The sequence below is a fragment of the Juglans microcarpa x Juglans regia genome, chromosome 7S, assembly GCF_004785595.1.
Source record: "Juglans microcarpa x Juglans regia isolate MS1-56 chromosome 7S, Jm3101_v1.0, whole genome shotgun sequence".
NCBI lineage: Eukaryota > Viridiplantae > Streptophyta > Magnoliopsida > Fagales > Juglandaceae > Juglans > Juglans microcarpa x Juglans regia.
The window spans coordinates 5838831-5863266 of record NC_054607.1 but is presented as its reverse complement, the minus strand read 5'-3'; the positions used below and the strand labels follow the sequence as shown (position 1 = coordinate 5863266).

The following is a 24436-nucleotide window of genomic DNA, read 5'->3' as shown; positions in this document are numbered from 1 at the left end:
TTTTCAAGAGTGTAAATAAATAAGATTATTTGATAAATTGTTTGAAATTATAAATTTAGATTCGGTTTAATTTTTTGTATTCATTAATATAAAATCATAATTAATTATTAAAAAATAAAATTTGTACTATTCTCAATTCAATAATTTTATTTAAATATTTTTAAACCAAACACATTTAAAAAATAAATTTTAAAATTAAATTATGTCATTTGTTGAATTAAAAGCGTCGAAATAGTGCACAATTAATTACTCTTTTTATAATGCGTAAACCTGACGCTTTTATACGCTGTTGGTGCGCTCACTCTGGTGGTATAAAACCTCTCTAATTCCCTTGCCAGCGGCCGAATTCCCAGCCCCTCTCTCTCTCCTCTCTCTCTCTCTCTCTCATTTTCTAGAAGAAAGAAAGAAAGAAAGAAGATGGCGAGCACCGAACCCGAGCACGAGCACAGAGAGGACGAGGAAGCTCCCGCCAACGAGGATGAGGACACCGGCGCTCAGGTAGCCCCGATCGTCAAGCTCGAGGAGGTCGCAGTCTCCACCGGAGAGGAGAACGAAGAGCCCATCCTGGATCTGTACGATTTTCATTTTATATATCCTCCCTTGTTCTTCCAACCAACTCTAGTTTTTTTTTTTTTTTTTTTTTTCTATACTTTGATTCGGTTCTTGATTTGATTTCGGTGATGTGTTTTCTTAAAATCATCTGTAGGAAATCGAAGCTCTACCGTTTCGATAAAGATGGTAATCAGTGGAAGGAGAGAGGCGCTGGTACCGTCAAGCTCCTCAAGCATAAGGAGACCGCAAAGGTTCGCCTCGTTATGAGACAGTCCAAGACCCTCAAGATCTGCGCCAACCATCTCGGTCTGTTACCTTTGTAATTATTTTCTTTATTTTTTGATCTAGGGTTAGTTTTTTTCTCTTCCAGTCTGACGCGGGCTTCTGTACTTTTTCTTCCAGTTCTTCCGACAATGTCGGTGCAGGAACACGCTGGAAACGAGAAGTCGTGTGTCTGGCACGCCACTGATTTTGCCGATGGTGAATTGAAGGACGAGCTTTTCTGCATTAGATTTGCTTCTATTGAGAGTGAGTCTTGATCTCCTTAACTGAGCGACAGACTATAGTATATTTTACTTTTGTGAGTGTTGAAGATTTTTGGTCAGTATATGTTAGTTCTAATAATTTGAATGAACTCACATGGTTTTCTTATTGCCATATGATTTATGTAGGCGTCAGGAAACGATTTTATGCACTGTAACCTTTCACGTTTGTGTTGCACAAGTGATCGAAAACTTTATGAAGTTAGAGATTTTGATTGCCCCTAGAAATGACTTGGAATGAAAATATGATCTCAAGTGTCTGAATTGTAATTTTTCACTATCACACCCTGTTTTCCTTTGATTTAGCCAATATGATCTCAAATTGCTTGAGGGTTATGTTATTGAAATAGAAGTCTCATTTCTAAGATTATATTCAATATGGGTTTCAAATTAAGGGTTAAGTTTCATATTGGTTTGTATTCATAAAAAAAGAAGTTACATATTGCTTTAAGTCTCTGATTGTATTTTACACTTGGCATGGTTTGATTTTCTGAAAATTTTGTGGTTAAGTAATGCTGATGAAGTGACAAAATATAGTTTGGGGAGCAATGTTTTGGATATTACTTGTTTGCTAAACAAGGCTAAGAACTGCCTGCTGTAAATTCATGCATGAAGATACAAAATCTGAAGGTCAATCATCCTCAAACTTATTTATTTATTTTTTAATTTTCCCAAACTTATTTATTATTTTATTCTTATTTGTTGCATAAGAATGACATCTCTTTGTACTTGACAACCATATGTGTGAGAAAATGGTTCGTTTCCTGCAGATTCCTAGTTGTACTAGATTCAAGAAAGTATTATTACATATTTACAGATGATCAATTCTGAATTGACAGTAGAGTACTGCTTTAGCCAACTAGTATGTTCTGCAGTCAACTCCATGTATTTATGATAATTTCCTGCAACAATCTCATTCTAAAGTATATTTTTGTGCAAAAAATTCCCTGCCTTCCATTTACCGTTGGCTGGGTGCCCTGATCACTGTTAATCTCCTATAGCGTAGAAAAAAATAGTATATAGTCTGTTGTGCCTCTTTTTATTGTTGTTATTAAGTTCTCTTGATGACTAAATCTGTTTTGAGGAAAATTTTCTCTTAACTTAGACTATTAATGTTTCCTTTGTATTAGATTGCAAATCCTTCATGGAGAAGTTTCAAGAAGTTGCTGAATCCCAAAAGAAGACAGAGGAAAACAAAGATGCATCTGTAGCTGCTGGGCTTCTTGAGAAGTTGAGCGTTGAAGAAAAGAAAACTGAGGATAAAGCAGAGGAAGAGGTGCCCGTTGCAGCTGAAAAGGAAACTAAAAGTGATTTAGAAAAAACTGAGAAGAAAGATGAGGAGCCTGCTTCCTCCACTTGAAGAGGATGTGATTTTAATGACATTAATACCTGGCAATATGATGAGGTTGGTTGGCTGACCTTTTTCCCATCCATGTATTAAACGATGCAATTTATTGGATTGTGATTTATGGGCATGATTTGGTTCGTCCTGTGCGTCCTTCAGTTGGAGTCCCTTTCAACATTTGGTCGAACTTTGTTTCTTGATTGCTTATTTGAGGGGTTGTGTTTTTGCGATTTGGGTTTTTTTTCTACACTTTTATTTACGTTGTATGCTGCTCCGGGTCATTAAGCTCAGGAGCTGCTGTAGGAAAGAGCTATTATAAACATTGAGAGTTTTGCTGGGGTATAATCTCTTGTTTTCTGCAGAGTCTGAACTAAAGGTTGTCTTGTTGTCAATCAATTTTCTTGAAGTTTTAGTTCATTTACTTGTGACCAAAGCTACAAACCCATTTCTACCAGAAATTGTGGAAAGTTATTATAATTTGGACAAACGATCTATAAGGCTTGTTACCCAAAAGAAACTGCAGGTTTGTTCGACAGTGGGCTCATTCTGAAAGCTCAACATGCTTGGTTGCAGATTTAAAAGAACGGATGGTAGATTGAAAAAACTTAGATGTAGATAGAGATCATGAGATGCATGAGAGGGAGGAGAAAAGCAAACTGGATGGTAGATTGAAAAGCTTTAGTTAAGACCTGGATAGAGATGAGATGAGATGAGATGAGATGCAGATGAGATGCATGCATGAGAGGGAGCAAAAGAGCAAGAGGTTGAGAGTTGGATAAATAAATAAAATAGAATAGAAAATCAAGGGTCTTTTGTCAATAAGAGTAAAAAGCAATAACTTGCTTGCAATTAAAAAAAAAATGCTTTTAAGACTATTTAAAAAATAAGTTTAATTACAAGAATAGTTAGATAGATGGCTTAATATAAAACAAAGAAGATATTTTAAAATTATATAAGTAATAGATATTAGAGTTAATGACAAGTTTTATTTGTAAGAGGGCTTGAAGTCAAGCTAGCTTTTTATTGAATGCTTGTTACTAGTCGTGACAAATTATTAATTATTAGTTTTGTTTATCACTTTATTGTAGAGTTTTCTAAATTTGGTTTTTCTTTTATTATTAACTGTAAAAAATAGATATAAAGGAAAGATATGTAAGCATACAGTCGTGGAGTGCAAGTGTCGTGTAGTACTCGCTTTGAAAAAAAGAGATCTATTATTAAAAAATTAATTAATTTTTTCATGTAAATTCTGTATTTCTTTGTTTTTTTTAAATGATTGTGCAGTATTTACACATACTCATGACAGCAAGTATTATTTCTCATTATATATATATATATATAAAAAAAAAGATGGCAAAGTGTTCCAAACTTCCATACGATTAGTTTGAACTCTTAAAACTCTTTTAAACTTAATTGAGTTGATTAACAATTATTGAATGCAAGATCAGATGACGTGAGTTAATAGAAGCGAAGCTCTTAAAAAATTATATATATAAGATGAAAAAATCTACATAATTTTTTACTATTCACACAATTTTCAAACACCACATTTTTTTTTAATTTTTATTATTTTTTTCTTTTATCAAATATTTAATATATGAATAATGAATAGAAGAATTGAATTAATTTTAAAAAAATAAACTCAAAAAAAAATTAAAATTTTAAAATTTTAAAATTTTAAAAAATATAGTGTGGAGGTTGGGGATGTTGTGTAATATTGCTCATATATCTTATAGACTTCGTTTTATCTATATTTGATTACAACCCGAGCTTGATCATATTATTGACATGCATTTTTATATTTGTAGTTGTAGAGTGTGTAAGTACCACACAATTTCTTTGAAAAAAATAAATAAATATGAGATCTACATGAAAAAAATTAATTTTTTAATATTAAATCTCACTTTTTTTAAAACGATTGTGCGGCACTTATGCACGCCACGATTGTACGTACCATTACTCCATTTTTATTAATGTTACAATAAGTTTTCTGCTAATTTATTATTTTCAGAAATAACGAACTCAGTAATTTATAACTTTATTTTTGCAGTTATATAGTTCTTAATTATGTTTAGATCTTAAAATCTATGTTTGGTATTTATATATAAGATATGAACTTAAAAAAACTATATTGACAAATTTCGTATTTATAATGAACCGTATAAATGTTGAGTGGGTGGCCGGCTATCAAAACTCGGTGTAAACCTAGCCACCGGAATAATCCGACCACCATGAAAACAACATGTATAAACCAATTTATCTTTGATTCACTCGATCGGATGCAGTGTGGACGTCTTCACCAATTCCCTCAATGAGTGGGTGTGATTTTTGCCAGAGTTGTTATGGATCTCTTGGTTGTATCCATATATAATTTAATAAATGTGATGTTTAAAGTTTTTATCAAATTCAAATTGTTCATTTCATAAGATGAATTTTGTCATTCCATCAAACAGTTTCAATCAGAAAATAGAAGCGATCGAGTACATCTCAAATCAATTTAAGCAATTCCTAAACCAACATGGGAAAATGCATGTATTTTTCTTAATTAGCCTCATATGCCCTCATTTCTTTCTTAGCAAAATTATATTGTTGGGAGGAAACACATGAACTAAGTACAAAGTGGAAACAATTAAGGCCTGCTTTAGATAACAAGATGTTTTCATCTCATCTCATCTCATCTCAATATCTAAACACTACAAACATAAACACTTTTCAATTTCAAATTTTTGACTTTTTATTTAATGATTATCTAATCATTACTAGTACTTTCTCAAACTTCCAAACAAAATATAAAAAATAATTCAATTTTTTTAAATCTCAAAACAAAAATAATATTAAAAATTTATACTATAACAATATTTTAATTTTGTAATATTTTTATTCAATTTTTTCTCCCTCCTTTCTCAAAACCTCATAAACATCTTAACTCAAATTATTTTACTACTATTCATAAATTATTTCACTACTATTCATAAATTATCTCAGTATCCAAATCAAACCACTTCTCTTGGATTTCTGGTAATTGTGTTTGCACTGATGAGAAGTACTAAAACCTTCTTTTTGTTAGGTTATTGTGCAAACCAATTAACGTGGCTATAAATATATGAAAAATTTTATTCATCATTCGCACACACCACACATCATATTTTTTTTATTTATTTAATTTTTTTCTTACCAAATGTGTTGTGTTTGAATGATGAATAGAAAAATTCAATTAATTTAAAATTAAAAAAATAAAAATAAGTGTGATGTGTGGTACTGTGTGGAGATGATGAGTAGCAAAGCACCCTCTCTATATATAGAGGTATAGTTATGACCCACAATCTCTCAAAACTCACATCTCTTATACATACGTATAGCTTAGGCCCTGTTTAGATATAGAAACGGTTTCATCTCATCTCATCTCATCATTACAAAATTTTCAAATTTCTGTAAAAAATATAATAAACAATTCAACTTTTTCAAATCTCAAAATAATAATAATATTAAAAAATAATATTCTAATAATATTTTATTCAACTTTCATCTAAGACTGTTTCATATCATCTCACTATAAGGGCGTTAATTAGTCACTGACATTCTTAATCCATTCATCAGGTTTATTGCCAAGAGGAGCTTATTGAAGCAATTGAAACAGCTTAAGGGAAGAAAGACTGCTTCTGCTTCATAGTGATTGTGCACAAAGATGATACCAGCAAAGAGTCGCAGGAATGGGGGTCCAGGGTCAGTGCAGCCAATAGCCGCCCACCAAATCCTCAATCAGAAATTAAACAATCTAAATAAAAACCAGCTGATCCAAGCTAGCTTTGATATGTTCCAATATAATTGATGTGGGATCTTTGTTTATATTTTGTGTGGAAAACAGATCATTTTTTTTTCTTCATTTTATTCAAAACTGGTTGACTAATCAACCATATAATAATGCTTGGACGTGACCATGAATACTAAGTCCTAACTGATGATTGTAATGTGCTGTCGTTGAGAATAATTCGGGTTCTGTTATCCAGCTTATGGGCTAAGTTCTCAGGGGCATGTTTGGACTAGTACTTTCTTCAAGCCTAATGAAGCCTGACTTTTCACCAGCCCTGTTAGGTCTATCCCATGATTTAGACCTGTCTTCTAAAACTTTTAAATATGTTTTTCTAGGTCCTAGAGTTCCCGAACATAGAGAGAGAGAGAGAGAGAGAGATAACAATATGTATCTTAAATTTAATCATTTTCAATCATGTTTATTTGATATCACTCGGAACGTGCCATATCTACCGGTGAAAGGGGGCTTCAGGTCAAGATTAGGGTGATGAACCCTCCTAACTCGATAGGGCAGCAAGAACCCAATGATTCTATCTTCCAATTGAACAGTCTTGCCACAGAAAGTTACTTACTAGCACAATGCTTGGTGGGGGGAGTTCGAATGATTCTAATCAAAGGATTCAATGAAGCATCTGTCGTGGATATTTCTCACAATTTAATCAAGATAGGTGTAAATAAAAGAAAAGATGAGCTAAGAGTTACAAAAATTAAAAGAGAGATATAATATATCTGGATTCAATTTCGTATTCAAAGCTTTTGAACTTCATGAAACTAAGCCACTCATTGTATACTTCAACAAAAATATCACACAATCCAGACTTGCAGGGATTGCTCTGATTGTCTATGCAAACTACATGAGAGTATGCCTTTGATTTTGATATTCTAGATTTTTTTTCTGCATTTCTAACCAGAAATCTACACTAGGGTTTCCAGATCGGCCAGCAGTTCATATTGGAAAATAACTCCACCTCTACCAAAACCAACAATCATAATAAATGCAAACCCTATCTCTTTTTACTATTAGCAGATGAAACTAAGTTCACTGAAGCTCGAAAGGGAATATATGAAACGGATAGCTAACGAACTGCAGGCTGATGAATGTCCATGTGAAGAGAATCTTAAGCTTTAAGGAGAGAATCTTAAGCTTCAAGGAGTTCGATATGCATATTGAGTACACCAGGTACAACGGACTCCAAAAAATGAATGGCACCCTTCAATATCTATCTTACTAACCATCAGAATCTTCAGTTTGCAGGTGGTTTTGATGCAGAGGCTATACAAGCATTTGAAAAATTAAAGAAGGCCTGATTGGATAGTGAAAAATGATTGCATGCGTTGCAAAACACCCCGTACAAGTTAGAATATTGAAACTTTTTAGTGCTATATTATAAATCCACTGGCAAGTGAAGTATCCTTACTAGTTTATTCATGTTAGTTTTTCAATGATTACATATATGGGTATATATTTTAGACAAGGGTAAGTTCCATTGGTTGCCAACTTGAGTACAAACATAAGTTCCATTGATTGCCAACCTGGGCACCAAACTCTATGATAATACACGATCAATGCTGTGGCAAACTTGGTAACCTTAAAGCTGATGAAGCGAATCCTTCCTATCTTTTTGGTACACATTACATCTGCAAAAATATTACCATTCATTTTACATGGGATCTATTACTAATGACTCAAAAATGTTAGAGATCCATTCCTTCCTTGGCTGCCTAGGGAGTCTTTAACCCCAAAAAATAGGTGAATAAATAAAATGTGCGGAAATCATATTTTCCTTGCAAATGACATTCTATTTTCCTTGCTTAGATTTACACCGAAAGAATGCACAGAAATGCTTTCAGGAGAGAGCCATTCGGATTGTTTGTAGGCTCAACATGAAAATTTATGCCAGCCCATCAAACCTCACATTGATCCTAAACCTAACATACAACCTAGTACTATCTATCAGTTGAAATGGTTCCTCAAACGTGTCTCTCTCTCTGACTCTAGGGATCAAAACCGGCAAAACAAACTTGCGCAGATATTTTAACTTTTACGCCATCACAGTTAACTAGTGAGTCAAGATACTAATAAATCAAACCAATCGCATTCACAGAAACAATACCCACCAAACCTAAGCAAAATACATTAGCAACGTCAATATCACATAACCGTCTCATAAATGCAAAATCAAAAGCTCAACAGAGTCAATCACTACGTCAGGACATATAACTTGAGAAAAAAAGAACGTTACGAGATGTTTCCTCAAGCAGACGTAAATGACAGCTATGAAATCAGAAAAGACAGACAGTAAGATCCTAAAGCAGGTAAAGAACTCGAGTGAGAAATGACCCCACTGTTGATCTGCTTCTACTTGGATCTCTGCCTCATCTTTCGGCGCTTCCTCTTCAATCTCCTCATACGCTTCTTCTTCCACTGAGGGAAAAAAAGAAATACACGGCCACCGTTGTAATTTAGCGCAGTGGAAATTATTTTGACAATGAAAATTATTTCGACATAGTTCGATTATTACCTTGGCTCTCATGGTGACACAGTGAGACAGAAACCCTGTCCTGCGCCTGCCAAAACCCTAGATAACTCTGCGCAGTCGAGGAAAACGAAGGCCGCGTTACAAGTGGGATTGCGTTGGCTTAGCGTTATTTATACGCAAGCCCTACAATTTTAACTGGGCCGGGTTTAAAAACGCGCGTGGTCATTGGGCCATCACAGTGTGGATCAGCATATTTGATATAAATAATGGTAGATACAATTTTAAATATACAAATTTCGTGCATTTTTAAAAAAAAAATAGTAATTATATACCTAAAATTATTTTACAACTTATTTTTAAAAGACCAATGAAATCATGCTACTCTATTAAAAATAAATTATAATATTACAAAATTACTCTCTATTTTCTCTAGACTTGTAAATAGTTGTAAAATAGTTATGAATTTATCATTTTTCTTAAAAAATAGGTAAATGTGAAACTTATATTATATTTTTTTGAAGTACTCAATTTTGAAAGCATGGTAATATTGAGTACAATTAACAGGTTTGGTGTAGGGATCATAGGGCATATTAAGAGCAGTTAAAAAGGAAACTGGTTTAATAATGAAAAAAGGGGTGGCTGGAGTAGTAGGCTCATGTTTAACAATTCTGGTATCAATGCTTACCAAAATACTTCAGTAATATTATATATATATATATATTATTATATATTATTATATATAAAGTTTTTAAAATTTTTGTTCGAATTTCAAGATCTTCTTTGGTCTTTGGGTTTAAGATAGAGAAATTAATATGTCAAGAGTCTGATAGTCTGGTGAAATATGACTTAATTCTTTAAATAAAAAACCTGGGTTCAAAAATCCCACCCGTATAAAAAAAAATAAAGAAATTAATGCTACGTGATAAATTTAACCGGTCAATCGAAAATAATATTGAACTTACTTCATACGTCTTTCTTCTATTTTAAACTTAAATTTCAAATAAATAACTTGATTCCAATAATGCAATTATTCTGTTGTTTTTTTTGTGACAGTCATTTGTCACCCATCAACATGTCACGATTTATAAATCGGGAATAGCAGAGGATCTCAATCTCCAAAAAATATTTTTTTTTAAAATAAATTTTAAGAAAAATCTACTTATCATATTTTTTTATGATTATCACCTCAACATTTTTTAGTATATCATTAAATGATAGACTCATATGTAAAACATAATTAATAATTTTTAATCATTTAAAATCACATCATGAAATGATAATACCATGATGATAAAAAAGATAATGAGTAAATAATTTAAAAAAAGATAAGCATAATATATAACTCTGATATTAAATATTATTCATAGATAGTATCAATTCTACAATTAATAATTATATGCCAAGAACTCGACGGCATATGGTCCGGTTCTCCAAATAGATCATTTGGAATCAAACCCCCACCCCCTTATAAAAAAAAAATAATTATAAGACATAAACTGTATACCTTTTTCCAAATAAAATAATAAAATGAAATATATCGACAACAAATTAAAAAAAAAAAAAAAATCTTAGTTTGTGACGAAGACAATACCTAAGTCCCTCACTCACTTTTATCATTCATATTTTTAATTTAATTTTTGTTTTATCACTAATGAATACCAACTTATGCGTTTTCTAGAGTACATATATAAAATAGTTATTCTATTCTTAAACTCATGTATTGAGTACGCTATTTTATTATTTAAAATGATAAAATTTAATTTTTAAATTTTAAATTTTAAAATTTATATTCTAAATTAAATTACGCCACATAAGTAGTGTAAGACGTAATATTTTATAAAATATGAAGCCTATGTTATTTCGGAAAAACGTTTGTTGCAAGCGCCTGGTACAAACGGCGTGCAAACGTGGCTAATGTGAAGACACTTGATGAGAGAGAGACCGAGCTGATGAGAGGAATAGACCGAGCTGTTAGAGCTGGTGAGAGAGAGAGTTGATGAGAGAAAAACCGAGCTGATGAGAGAGGAAGAATTCATTTTAAATCTGACGTGGCATGGACGACTGCATGCCGGCTGTATCTAACGACTGTATATAGAAGAACTGGTTATTTCGTAACAACCACCCGTGTCCACTACGAATGGCATGCCAAGCACAAGTGATGTCATGTGAGTACAATATTAAGAGTAAGAGAAATATTGATGACAAATCAATTTTGGTTCTTCTTTATTTTGTAATTTTTCAACATCCCTTGTTCTAAGTCCTTCAAAGTTGGTAATCAACATTTAAAGTTTAGAATTCTTCACAACCTTGGTACCTTCATGAATAATTTCAAGAATGTCTTATACCTCTTTGCAAATTTTACACATAGAGATTCGCTTGAACTCTTCCTGGGACACAGGCATGAAAATCGCATTCAAGCCTTTACTATTCCAATCACACTCGTTGACTTCATCATTACAGTAATTTTCCACATTTTTGAGAATTTCAACTCCTTCAACGATTGTAACTAGTTGTTTCGATCCTCTTGTAATGGAAACCCACACTCGTTCATCTATAGACTTCAAGAAAACTCTCATTCGAACTTTCCAATACATATAATTACTAACATCAAAATATGATGGCGATGTGAGTGATTGAGACCTATCCATTTTAACCACTATAACAAGATCACACTTAGGAACTAAATCCTAGCAAAGTGAACCCTCTCTAATACCAATTAAAAAAACAGTGGTTCTACCCCAACACAACACCTAGAGGGGGTGAATAGGTATAAAACGATTTTTAGGATCTATTCAAAAATATTGTTAAATAAAAAATTAATCAATGAAACAAATCACACAAATATCAATATAGTAATTTTAGTCACAAAGTGAAAACTCATTTAAAGAACGTTTTCAAAATCTAAAGTCACTCTTGATGTAAGACACCACCTCAAATCTACTATAGAAACTTTAGTTTGTTACAACCAATTTAGAGACACTCACAAAACCTTTATAGTTCCTAAACTTGGCCTGCAACACCATAAGTAACCCACTCAATCTCTACATGCATGTAGTGCACTGGAACTCTGACCTTTCTATAGTGTCCTACGAAAACCTTTCGATCTCTGCAGCAACAGCAACTCCAGAAACCTTCCGACTAATGACCACGTCCACACCAGTGGACTCAACTGTGTTTAATCTTGAGTGTGATATGATTGAGGTATATTTTCTAAAAGATATTCAACTTTGAATGTGGATGGGAGTTTCTCTCAAGTGCTCTTGGAAGGAGGCTTTGTTTTGGCTCTCTCACCTCTGCAAAAATGACTAAACAAAATGTTCTATTTATACCTCCCAAGAAGTAAGGCGCTCAAACCCTAGAAAAAATTAGGTTTTCTGAACATTAACTCTAGCAAAGTGTCGAGCGAAGGTTAAGTGAACTCTCTGGATGACTTTTGCTCGAGCACATGTTGAGCGAACTCTGATGAGTTCTATTCGAGCCATGTGTCGAGCATCTGTCAAGTGAACTCTCTATTTGTGTTCTACTAGAGTGCTATGTCGAGCGCCTGTCAAGCAAACTCTTTGTTTAAGCTTCACTTGAGCAGTGTGTCGAGCGTTTATCGAGCGAACTTTTTCTCTATTTGAGTTCCACTCGAGCTCAAGTCGAACGTAGGTTGAGCAAACTTCCTATATGTGTTCTACTCGAGCCGTGTTGAGCTCACTTGACCCTCTTTTCACTTTGACACACTTCAGCACTTGTTACAATACAATTTTACAAAAGTTTTCACAAGAACATGCCAACACACTTATTTTTACATTAACAAAAATTTTTATCAAATTCAAATTGTTCATTTCAAAACATGAATTTTGCCATTCCATCAAACAATTTCAATAAGAAAATAGAAGCGATGGAGTACCTCTCAAATCAATTTAAGCAATTCCTAAACCAACATGGGAAAATGCATGTATTTTTCTTAATTAGGCTCATATGCCCTCATATCTCTTACCAAAATTTTATTGTTGGGAGGAAACACATGAATTAAGCACAAAGTGGAAACAATTAAGGCCTAATTTGGATAACAAGATACTTCCATCTCATCTCAATATCTAAACACTACAAACATAAATACTTTTTCAATTTCAAATTTTTGACTTTTTCATCTAATGATTACCTAATCATTACAAGTACTTTCTCAAACTTTCAAATAAAACACAAAAAATCATTTAACTTTTTTAAATCTCAAAATAAAAATAATATTAAAAAATTATACTACAACAATATTTATTTATTTATTTCTCTTACTAAATATGTAGTGTATGGACGATAAGTAAAAAAATTTAATTAGTTTAAGAAGAATAAAAAAATAAAAAAATATATATATATAAAAAATATAAAAATAAATGTAATGTGTGCGGTATTATAGAGATAAGAGAAAGTCTATTTTACCTCCTTAATTTGACACCTCTATTTGACTCCTAGTTAAAATTTATTTTTTTATTTTATTTTTTTTTACTTAATGGTTAAGAAAATGATTTTAAGTATATTAGTGTATTTTTTTTATTTTTTAAATATATTTAAATATGTTAAAAAAATGTGAAAAAAAAAAATTTACACTGAACGGTATGACCAGCGGTCAAAATGGGGCGGCATAGTAGCCGCCCCCTAGAGATAATAAGTAGCAAAATGAGAGAGGGAGAGGTGCAGTTATGACCCACAATCTCTCAAAACTCACACCTCTTGTACGTACACAGCTTAATTATAAATTTTGCAGCAAAGGGTAATGTCCCACATCCCACAAGCTGGTTCCTGCAAGATCATCACCTGGAAGTTTCGTACTAAATCCTTCCACCTCAGTTTTCTGGAATTACTTCCGAATTTAAATTGCACCACCTTTTATTTCACCTAATCCCACTCAAACATATATATATATATATATATATATATATATATATATATATATATATATATTCTTAATTTCAATTTCTCACTCATTCTCCTCTCTATTTCAAACTCACTTCATCTCCTCGTCTATCCAAATGAGCCAAAATCCTTACCAAATTTTGAACTTTAATTTTTATCATTCCAATATTAAATACGTACCCACCCAGACATATCATGATATTGTTATTATTATCCATACTACTCCAATTGAATCATTTCTCTTGCACTTTCCAGCTTTCGTTTGACAGCTAATTATTCTAAACCTGAGTACTACTGGTTTAATTGATGCAATGAGATCAAGTGAATATGCTTGGTGCATGCATGCCTTAATGACGAACCAAACCTGGAGACCTTTCGCCATAATTATAATGTACGTGGTGCCTAATAAATGGGTCATGTTCAAAATTAAACAAAACTTGATCATGGAAGCTAACATGGAACGGGACTGATAAAACATATCCTGCATACATCCAGATTACATGCATGTATGTTATATCAAATCCCCAACACAGAGAGAACTTCCGACTACACCATGGCCGGGTCGACTTATTTTGCCTCCACTCAATCACGGATGAAGAGGCAATTAAGGTTTTTAAGATCTAAAAACTCTATAGACCGATCATCGATTTGTGGCAAACATTACAAGAAAAATAGATATTAGTGAATTTTTTTACAACAAAAATAATTATTTACGATGAAAATAAATTCATTTTAACTGAAAATAATCATTTTGTTAAAAATAATTTATCTTAAATAAGTAATTTTCTTATAATAAAAATGTTATTCCATTTATATCTAGACACCTATAATATATGTGTATATATGGACGAACCATTGACCATCACTACCCAAATCCTCTTATTCAGGTCAATGAAATGACAATCGAGCTAGACCTAGCTAGCTAGAGAGCAACAAGATCACAGAGTACTACTTCATCAAGTTCGATATATTGATGTTGGGAATGTAGCTAGCTAGCTAGTCATGGTGATAGGCCGTTGGAAGAAACAATATGGGACATGTTGGATTCATCAAGAATAGGGAGTAGTACTACAAAGGGAGCTTTGAGACCATCCGAATTGAGGATGCCACTCATGGGCACGAGTTTGCAACTCAATTGGGCAATGTGCTCCTAATTGGCAAGGGGACAAAGTCACAAAGCCATGGGGTATACCTTCTTAAGACTAAGGTATTAACTATTAAGTTATCCATCATTGAGGAGGCAAGATTATGCTTAATTGGAGCCAAAGCATCATGATCTACTGCATTAAAAAAACCCAGTGAAAACAATATTCAAAGGTTTAAAAATGACTTGAGTTCATAGTTATTTTGTAGTTTGATCTTGGAAATACTTTCCATAAGTGGGGGTTGGGTTAGATTTTAATTTGCCTTTAATTTTTAATCCATATAGGAGAGGTAATTACAATTCATGGCTTTTGGTATTTTACGATGGCCAAAGATTCTATAATGTAATTGTTAAATATTAACTCAAGTGTGAACAGTAGCTTCTCAACAGTCTTAGATAGCTGCTCCAAATATCTAGCTTGTCTCCAAATATCAAGCTTGTCTCCAAAATATCAGAGTGTACATAGTCAAGTATTTCATGTGTACTATGGACTACGGTTCCAAACTTGATTCGCGTCTGTTCCCTAATACACAGTTTTTACAGAAAGACAATTTACTAGTTTTGACACATTTGAGTAAGTCTTGCTTTACAAGGTTTGCAAAGTTTTTTCTCTAGCGTGCCCCATACGTATGTGCCAAAGCCTGGTGGTGTCAACATCAGTCTCATCTAGCTTCTCACAGGCTGTGGAAACTCTTTCACTAACAGTACTTACTTGCAAGAAGTACCGTTTCCTCGCCTTGAGCCCTTTATTGTCACCTGAATTCTCATTACCACCTTGAGAATTCCATCTTCTATGGTGATTCTGAATCCCTTTGAATCCAGAGTCCCAAGTGAGATAAGATTCTTCTGCAAGTCTGGAACGTATCAAACTTCTGTCAATGTCTTGACAGTTCCATCATGTAGCTTCAACCGGATGCTACCTATTCCCTGAGTCTTACAGGCATTATTGTTGCCCATAAGTATTGCTCCATTAATCTTTGTGAAGTCAATAAACTAGTCCCGATTGGAACACATGTGATAGGTACACCCGGAATCCATTATCCATTCATCAGAATGACAAATAAATGATAAACCTATTAAGGCAAGATCTGCATCTTCATCTCTGTTGGTGACATTGGCTGTGGAGGGTTGGTTCTTCTGTTGCTCATTTAGCTTGGGACAATCATTTTTCCAATGCCCTTTGTTGTGACAAAAAGCACATTCATATTTGGCAAGTCTTCTGCTGACTGATGAACCACGTGATGTGGCCCGTGTTCTCGATTGAGAATCCTTCTTCTTTCCTGTATACCTTGACTTCGGTCTCCCTCTTGCTGTAAAGGCTTCATTTAATGTATTTAGTTGTACCCCCTTATCTTTTCTGCGGTACTCATTATTTATCAAAACATTAGATACATCGTTAAAACTAATTTTTTCCTTCCCATACAAAAGTGTGGTAATCAAATGTTCATATGTATCAGGCAAAGAATTTAATAAAAGTAAAGCCTTATCTTCATCTTGGATTTCTACATCCAAGTTTTACAAATCAGCAAGTATCTGATTGAAACTATTGAAATGTTCAGACATAGACATACCTTCTCGCAATTGGAATCTGAAGAGCTTCTTCTTCAAGTATAAGCGATTCTCAATACTTTTTGTCAAGTATTTTTCTTCTAATTTTTGCTAAAGTTCACTTGCTTTTGTCTCTCTCATGACAAAATACTTATGATCTTTGGCAAGGCACAAACAGATTGTACCACAAGCTTGTCGGTTAAGCTTGACTTGAAGACAACTTTTTTACATGGTGATTTGGAGGAGGAGATTTATATGTCTCAACCGGAAGGTTTTAAAGAAGTTAGTAAAGAAAAATTGATTTGCAATCTGAAGAAATCTCTCTATAGTTTGAAGCAGTCACCTCGTCAGTGGTACAAACATTTCGACCACTTCATGATTGACTTGAAATACACTCGTTGCCAATACAATCACTGTGTGTATTTCGAACAACTTGCAGATGGATCTTTCATATGTTTGCTTTTATATGTAGATGACATGTTGATTGCATGTAAAAGTAAGGTGAAGATAGATCGATTGAAAGCTCAACTGAGTCAAGAGTTTGAAATGAAAGATCTAGGAGAAGCACGAAGAATATTAGGGAGAGAGATTAACAGAAATAGGGTGAAAAATACAGTTCACCTTACTCAAAAGCAGTATTTGGAGATAGTACTATAACGTTTCAACATGAACTCGAAAACAAAACATGTAAGTACTCCAATGGCCCCATATTTCAAACTCAGTACATTGCAGTCTCCAAAAAGTGATGAAGAGCGGGACTAGATGAAAAATGTCCCGTATGCATGTGTTGTAGGAAGCTTAATGTATGCCATGGTGTGTACACGACCTGATATCTCCCAAGCCGTCAGCTTAGTCAGCCAATATATGCATAATCCTGAAAAGACATATTGGCATGCAGCTAAATGGATTCTACGGTACATTCTAGAGATAGTAAATCTTGGTTTGAAGTTCGAGAAGAGTGAAGATAATCTAGTAACTGAATATGTTGACTCAGACTATGCTGGTGATCTTGACAAAAGACGATGAATATGTGTTTACTATGGTTGGAGGATCAATTAGTTGGCGATCTATTTTGCAGTCTACAATTGCACTATCCTCAACAGAGGCTGAATACATGGCTGTGACAGAAGCCGTGACAGAAGCCATTTGGTTACAGGAATTGGTAACAGATTTGGGCTTTAAACAGCAAGAGGTTATCGTTTATTGTGACAGTCAGAATGCAATTCATCTGGCCAAGAATCAAGTGTATCATTCTCGAACAAAGTATATAGATGTTCGTTTTCACTTCATACGTGAGATATTAGATGAAGGGGACATTCTACTTCAGAAGATTGACACTGAAGACAATCTGGCAGATATGTTGACGAAAGTCGTCACAGGGATCAACTTCCAACATTGTTTGGAATTGATCAATATCTCATACTACTGAGCACCTTCGTGTGCGTTGGAGCCTTAGAGCACATTTGATAGTGGAAATCTCTCATAGCAGATATAACGAGTATTTCAAATAAAGGGGTGAAATCATTTAGAGGAATCAATAGTTTGCAGCAGCTTAATATGGCACACATGGGTAAAAGGGGTGATTGTTAAATATCAACCCAAGTGTGAACAGTAACTCCTCAACAGTCTTAGATAGCTGCTCCAAATATCTAGCTTGTCTCCAAATATCAAGCTTGTCTCTTAAAGCCCCTTTAATTGTCTGTTTGTCTCCTGAAGCTTCTCCTATTAAAGGAGATCATATTGTAAACGAAACAGTGTCTGTGGGAAATACATAGAAAAGGGCCATTTGTAGGGATAGAGATAATGTTGTTGAAATTTGTATATTTTATACAAATACTTTGAAATATACTGTTTCCACTACAGTGGACGTAGGCAAATTGCCGAACCACTTACATATTGTCTCTATCTTATGTTTGGGTGTATTTTGGGTGGTTTTGGTACAACAGTAATCAAGGTATTCCTCCCGGCACATGAGTAAGCGAAGACATATAAATAAAATTACAGGAATATCGTTCTTTTTTCATTTTACAATATATTCTTAGACTGTGCATTATTATGGGTTCTTACCAAATTTGACTACACTAACTCATGGTCATCTAAAATATTACAGTTATAATTAGGGGTGACAATATGTAATACAACTCGTGAATTCAGCATGACACGAAATAATTAACAAATTTGAATTTGATGTTAATGAGTTTGGTTCAAAATGGATTGACTTGTTGAGACAATTTATAAATGGGTCAACCCACTTATTACGAAATCAATTCGTTTTAACTCATTTAGATTTTATTTCAAAATCAAAATTTTATTATTGTTGGGATTGTAATATTGGTTTTATTGTATATTAAAATTTAAGATATTACGGCTATTAATAAATATAAATTTTAATTTTTATGTGAAATTATGTTAACTGGATCAAATGGGTAATACATGTTAGTTCAACCTATTTACATGAAATGAGTTTAAATGGATCGTGTTATGTTGATATATTTCTAATTAATTATTAAACGGATTAAAACAGATAATACGACACGACCCGTTATCTGAATGAGTTGAATTAGAATTTGAACGTTTAGCTTAATGAGTTAGGTTCAGATTGATACATATAGTCAAATATTCCTGATTTAATAGAGCACGAACACTACTCAAAAATACGAATGGTCACCCCTAGTTGCGACACACTGCTGACATCCTTGTATTATTGCTAGACAATTGAGAAAATTCATGCACATTGCGCGATCTCGCGACTAAAACAATTAACAATTTATAAATTTTCGCACAGAACCATTAATTGACAATAAGTTTTTATTAAGTAAGTCAAATAATTAAGAAATCCAGCCACAAAAATTACCTTATTTGGAGACTGATTCTTCCCCAAGAAACCTCATAGATCATATGGTTGCCTTCTTTCGCGCTTAACCAGCTATGAGCTATATATATATATCTGATCACTCTTCAGTAGTACTACTCCCTCACTCATCAGTATTCCTTCTTCCTTTGATTTTCTTGATATTCAGCAGTATCAAGCTGAGTTAAGACATCCTTTCGATCTGAATTGCCTAAACCTTGATTCAGTTCTCTCTTAATTTTTTTGTGGTTTTTTCTCACATGGACACCACGATGATCATGGCCGGCAATGGCATGCTAGACTCATGCAAACCCTGCAACAACGACATGGCCTGCCCTCCCGGCCTGAACTGCACGGCCTCGATTCAAGACACTCATCCTCCTCCATTCATGGCGTCCTCCGAGGCCACCCTCGTCTGCCACCTCGGTCATCGGCTTGTTCAGATCGGCGTCGACGACGTGTTCTCTGTCCCCGGTGACTTTAACCTCACCCTTCTCGACCACCTCATTGCCGAGCCTGGTCTCAACAACGTTGGGTGCTGCAATGAACTCAACGCTGGATATGCAGCCGATGGCTATGCCAGGGCTCGAGGGGTCGGTGCATGCGTTGTCACGTTCACTGTGGGCGGCCTTAGCGTTCTCAACGCTATTGCTAGAGCGTACAGTGAGAATCTTCCAGTTATTTGTATTGTTGGTGGCCCGAATTCGAACGATTTTGGGACAAACAGGATTCTTCACCATACCATTGGGTCACCGGATTTCGGCCAAGAATAGCAATGCTTCAAGCCTGTTACTTGTTTTCAGGTAAGTAATATTTTATCTTTCTTCACGGCATCGGGGGTAGGGTTCTAGCATGCCATGCCAGTGAATATGCCATGGACCGTCAGATGCAATTACTTACCAAATTTTGAATCTTTTACAACGGAGGGTGAGGTGGTCGAGTTGGGTGAGTGGGTGCAAGTATTTCATACCAATAAGTGATGCAAAACACTTCTGTTTTACGTAATGATAAAGTTTACCCGGTTGTGTTTTGGTAATGCGGTGATGGCTATATATGGCCATTTTTGTGCTATAGGCTGTAGTGACTAACTTGGAAGACGCACACGAACTGATTGATAGGGCCATCTCTACTGCTTTGAAAGAAAGCAAGCCTGTCTACATCAGCATCAGCTGCAACTTGGCTGGCATCCCGCATCCAACTTTTAGCGGGGAGCCTATTCCATTTGCTTTGTCACCCAGGTACGTAAAAACTTGATCTGCTACCTTCCAAATTCTTTTTTGGTTTTGAGAACCTAGTATATGGATATATAGCAAGTTGCGGTTTTTTGGTTTTTGGTTCTGAGGTATATGGGTAGCAACTAATGTTTGCGGTTTTGTTGGGATCTATTTTCACAGATTGAGTAACAAAATGGGGCTAGAAGCTGCCGTCGAGGCGACAGCCGCCTTCTTGAACAAGGCAGTCAAGCCAGTCATGGTGGGTGGGCCGAAACTCCGAGTGGCAAAGGCTTGTGAAGCCTTTGTTGAATTGGCCGATGCTTGTGGCTATGCCATTTCCGTGATGCCATCAGCAAAAGGGCTGGTACCGGAGAACCACCCCCACTTTATTGGGACATATTGGGGTGCAGTAAGCACTGCCTTCTGTGCTGAGATTGTAGAATCTGCTGATGCATACCTGTTTGCTGGGCCAATCTTCAACGACTACAGCTCTTGCGGCTACTCCCTTCTCCTCAAGAAGGAGAAAGCAATCATTGTGCAGCCTGATCGTGTAATTGTCGCCAACGGCCCCACTTTCGGGTGTGTCCTAATGAAGGACTTCCTTCAGGCACTCTCAAATAGGCTTAACCCCAACACGACAGCTTATGAAAACTACCACAGGATCTATATTCCAGAAGGTCTTCCTCTTAAATGCCAGCCTAATGAGCCTTTGAGGGTTAATATTCTGTTTCAGCATATACAGAAAATGATCTCAAGCGACACTACTGTAATTTCTGAGACAGGAGATTCCTGGTTTAATTGCCAGAAGGATGTGGGTAATTAAGCAACAAAAACTCTAGCTACCACGTTTGTTTGGTTTTAATCGAGTTTTATAAACATTAATCTGAATACAAGAGTTGGTCATGTACATTGCAGGTATGAATTCCAGATGCAGTATGGTTCAATCGGGTGGTCTGTTAGTGCAACGCTCGGTTATGCCCAATCAGTACCAAATAAACGTGTCATTGCTTGCATTGGTGATGGGAGCTTCCAGGTTAATTATCATCATGTTTCCAATATATAAATCTAAAAGGTTAAATTAAAAAGAAAATGAAGATTCTCTGATATATTATGACCTAATTCAGATGACTGGACAAGAGGTCTCAACAATGATAAAATGTGGCCAAAAGAGCATCATCTTCTTAATAAACAATGGTGGATACACCATAGAAGTCGAGATCCATGATGGGCCTTACAACGTGATCAAGAACTGGAACTACACTGGATTAGTGGATGCAATACATAATGGGAATGGAAAGTGCTGGACAAAAAAGGTAATTAAGAAGTATATATATAATGTGTTTAGTACTGTTTATAATGAGCTGGGGCCAAGTTATTTCAACACTGATCTGCATGCATGGGTATATAGTGAATTTAACAAACTCAGCTGACATTCTTTCTTAATCCATTTATCAGGTTTATTGCGAAGAGGAGCTTATCGAAGCAATTGAAACAGCTTCAGGGAAGAAAGACTGCTTCTGCTTCATAGAAGTGATTGTGCACAAAGATGATACCAGCAAAGAGTTGTTGGAATGGGGTTCCAGGGTCAGTGCAGCCAATAGCCGCCCACCAAATCCTCAATGAGAAATTAAACTATCTAATTACAAACCTGCTGATCCAAGCTTTGAAATTACAAATAAGATGTAATGTCTGGTTCAAGCTATCTATGCTTTGATATGTTCCAATATAATCGATGTGGGATCTTTGTTTATATTTTGTGTCATGTGGAAAACTGATCATTTTTTTTTTCTTCATTTTATTCAAAATTGGTTGACTAATCAACCACATAATAATGCTTGGACGTGACCATGAATACTAAGTTATAACTGATGATTGTAATGTGCTGTCGCTGAGAATAACTCGTGTCCTGTTATCCAGCTTATGGGCTAAGTTCTCAGAGGCATGTTTGGACTAGTACATTCTTCAAGCCTAATGAAGCCTGACTTTTCACCAGCCATGTTAGGTCTATCCCATGACTTAGACCTGTCTTCTAAAAAACTTATAATATGTTTTTCTAGTTCCCGAACATAAATAGAGAGAGAGACACACACACCAATATTTATCTTAAATTTTATCATTTTCAATCATATTTATTTGATATCACTTGGACTGTGCCATTATCAACCGGTGAAAGAAAAAATGTTCTGCATTTCGGTTAAAAAAAATTATTCTCATCAACCACTATTCACCACCCCACATGCTATGAAAACACCCATACACCCTATGAAAAAAAAACTGTAGGTATATATAGGATGCGAAAGTGAATAGTAACTGGTGTATAGCATTCTTTTTCGGTTAATAACAACAACTCAAACCCCCCCCCCCCAACCGGCGCGGGCGCGACAAAAGGGGGGTGCAGGTCAATTAAGGTGATGAACTCTCCTAACTTGATAGGGCAGCAAGAACCCAACGATAATTCTATCTTCCAATTGAACAGCCTTGCCACAGATATTTACTTACTATCACAATGCTTGGCGGGGGGAGTTCGCATGATTCTAATCAAAGGATTCAATGAAGCATCTGTCATGGATGTTTCTCACAATTTAATCCAGATAGGTGTAAATAAAAGAAAAGATGAGCTAAGAGTTACAAAAATTAAATGATAGATATAATATATCTGGATTCAATTTCGTATTCAAAGCTTTTGAATTTCATGAAACTAAGCCATTCATTGCATATACTTCAACAAAAATATCACACAATCCAGACTTGCAGGGATTGCTCTGATTGTCTATGCAAACTACATGAGAGTATGCCTTTGATTCTAACATTCTAGATTTTTTTTCTGCATTTCTAACCAGAAGCCTACCCTTTTGAAGCCATATGGGCCTGCAAACATGTGAGGGATGTTAAAATCATGTGCACCCTGATGGACCTGGAGTTTAAAGATAGATCATGATCCTATCCCTAGAGGTTCTGAGTTTTAAACTAGTCAAAACAAATTCCACTTTATATGTTAAAGAACATGCAATCAATAATGAACTGCATGGGCAATTAGGATTTGAATGGACGGCAACCACCTCAATAAATATCACAGCCTTGCGTTGTGGGATCAGAAGGATAACAACGACTGCAAGATCAATATTATTGTTTTTTGACTAAACTGTGGCTGATTAGTTTCCCTTTCTCTTGGGGCATAAACCACAACTATATCTGAAATACCTACCACAGAAATTTCTCCTCATTCACACCCCAACCCACCTTTTTCTCTAGGCTATTTATGCATTTTTCTATTATTATTGGTAATATTCAAATATTATTATTTAATGATTTCAAAATGCTCTACTCATAACATAGAGTCTAGACTCGTCCTTCCAGAGTATAGATTTAGACGTAACTTGAGTCTTGTTTGAGTCATTACATTATTAGTCCTAAAGTTATAAGGTCCCGACACCATATTCATATTTGCATCTGCCTTCCTTATACCAATTTTGACCCTTCAGCAATCAAGTTGTTAGCCTATCACATTACAAAGTTCCCTTGCCAATGGGGAAGTAGTAGTAGGAGTACGAGTGGCAGCTAGAGACTAGGCCCTATTTGGATACAGAGATGGTTTCATCTCATCTCATCATTACAATTTTCTCAAATTTCCACACAAAATATAATAAACAATTCAATTTTTTCAAATCTCAAAACAATAATAATATTAACAAAATAGTATCATAACAATATTTTATTCAATTCATCTAAAACCATCTCATCTCATCTCTTTATCAAAACGATCCCTAACATGACCAAGGGACCCCCAAAAAGTAAAGTCCAAATTCCAAATCTACACCAGCTTCTACTCCATTTAAGACACTTTTGCTTTTCAACTTTCAAAAATCGAAAAGAATATGGTAGTCCTTTAAGGTTGTAAAGATAGATCTAATTCCTCTAGACCCTAGTAATTGTGCCTTATATTTTCAAGCGAAAGGAGTTGAGGGGCATTGAGCAACCTCTCATTCTATGTTGTTTGAACTTCTTTACCACAATTATTTTTCTGCTGAATTCTCTCTCTGATTCAACTACC

The 24436-nt window shown here is 34.8% G+C and overlaps 1 protein-coding gene, 2 long non-coding RNA genes and 1 pseudogene across 3 annotated transcripts; 3 read left to right on the top strand and 1 right to left on the bottom strand.

Moving 5' to 3' along the window:
• The first annotated feature begins 288 nt into the window (after positions 1-288).
• On the top strand, positions 289-2569 carry LOC121240506 (ran-binding protein 1 homolog a-like). Its single transcript, XM_041137960.1, has 4 exons — positions 289-572; positions 707-858; positions 955-1080; positions 2225-2569. Exons 1-4 carry the CDS (start codon positions 418-420, stop codon positions 2452-2454), a joined length of 663 nt encoding a protein of 220 aa, XP_040993894.1. The 5' UTR covers positions 289-417; the 3' UTR covers positions 2455-2569.
• A 4811-nt stretch (positions 2570-7380) lies between these two features.
• On the top strand, positions 7381-7877 carry LOC121240504. The gene is made up of 2 exons (XR_005935551.1): positions 7381-7429; positions 7498-7877. It is a non-coding gene; the product is annotated as an uncharacterized LOC121240504 (long non-coding RNA).
• Positions 7878-8360: 483 nt separating this feature from the next.
• On the bottom strand, positions 8361-8938 carry LOC121240503. Its single transcript, XR_005935550.1, has 2 exons — positions 8772-8938; positions 8361-8674 (listed from the first exon to the last, which is right to left on the bottom strand). It is a non-coding gene; the product is annotated as an uncharacterized LOC121240503 (long non-coding RNA).
• A 10346-nt stretch (positions 8939-19284) lies between these two features.
• On the top strand, positions 19285-22042 carry LOC121240501 (annotated as a pseudogene).
• Positions 22043-24436: the final 2394 nt, after the last annotated feature.

Coding starts and splice junctions, on each gene's coding strand:
- LOC121240506 (XM_041137960.1), top strand. CDS start 418: ATGGCGAGCACCGAACCCGAGCACGAGCACAGAGAGGACGAGGAAGCT. Junction 859..954: donor GATCTGCGCCAACCATCTCG/GTCTGTTACCTT, acceptor TTTTTCTTCCAG/TTCTTCCGACAATGTCGGTG. Junction 1,081..2,224: donor TAGATTTGCTTCTATTGAGA/GTGAGTCTTGAT, acceptor CCTTTGTATTAG/ATTGCAAATCCTTCATGGAG.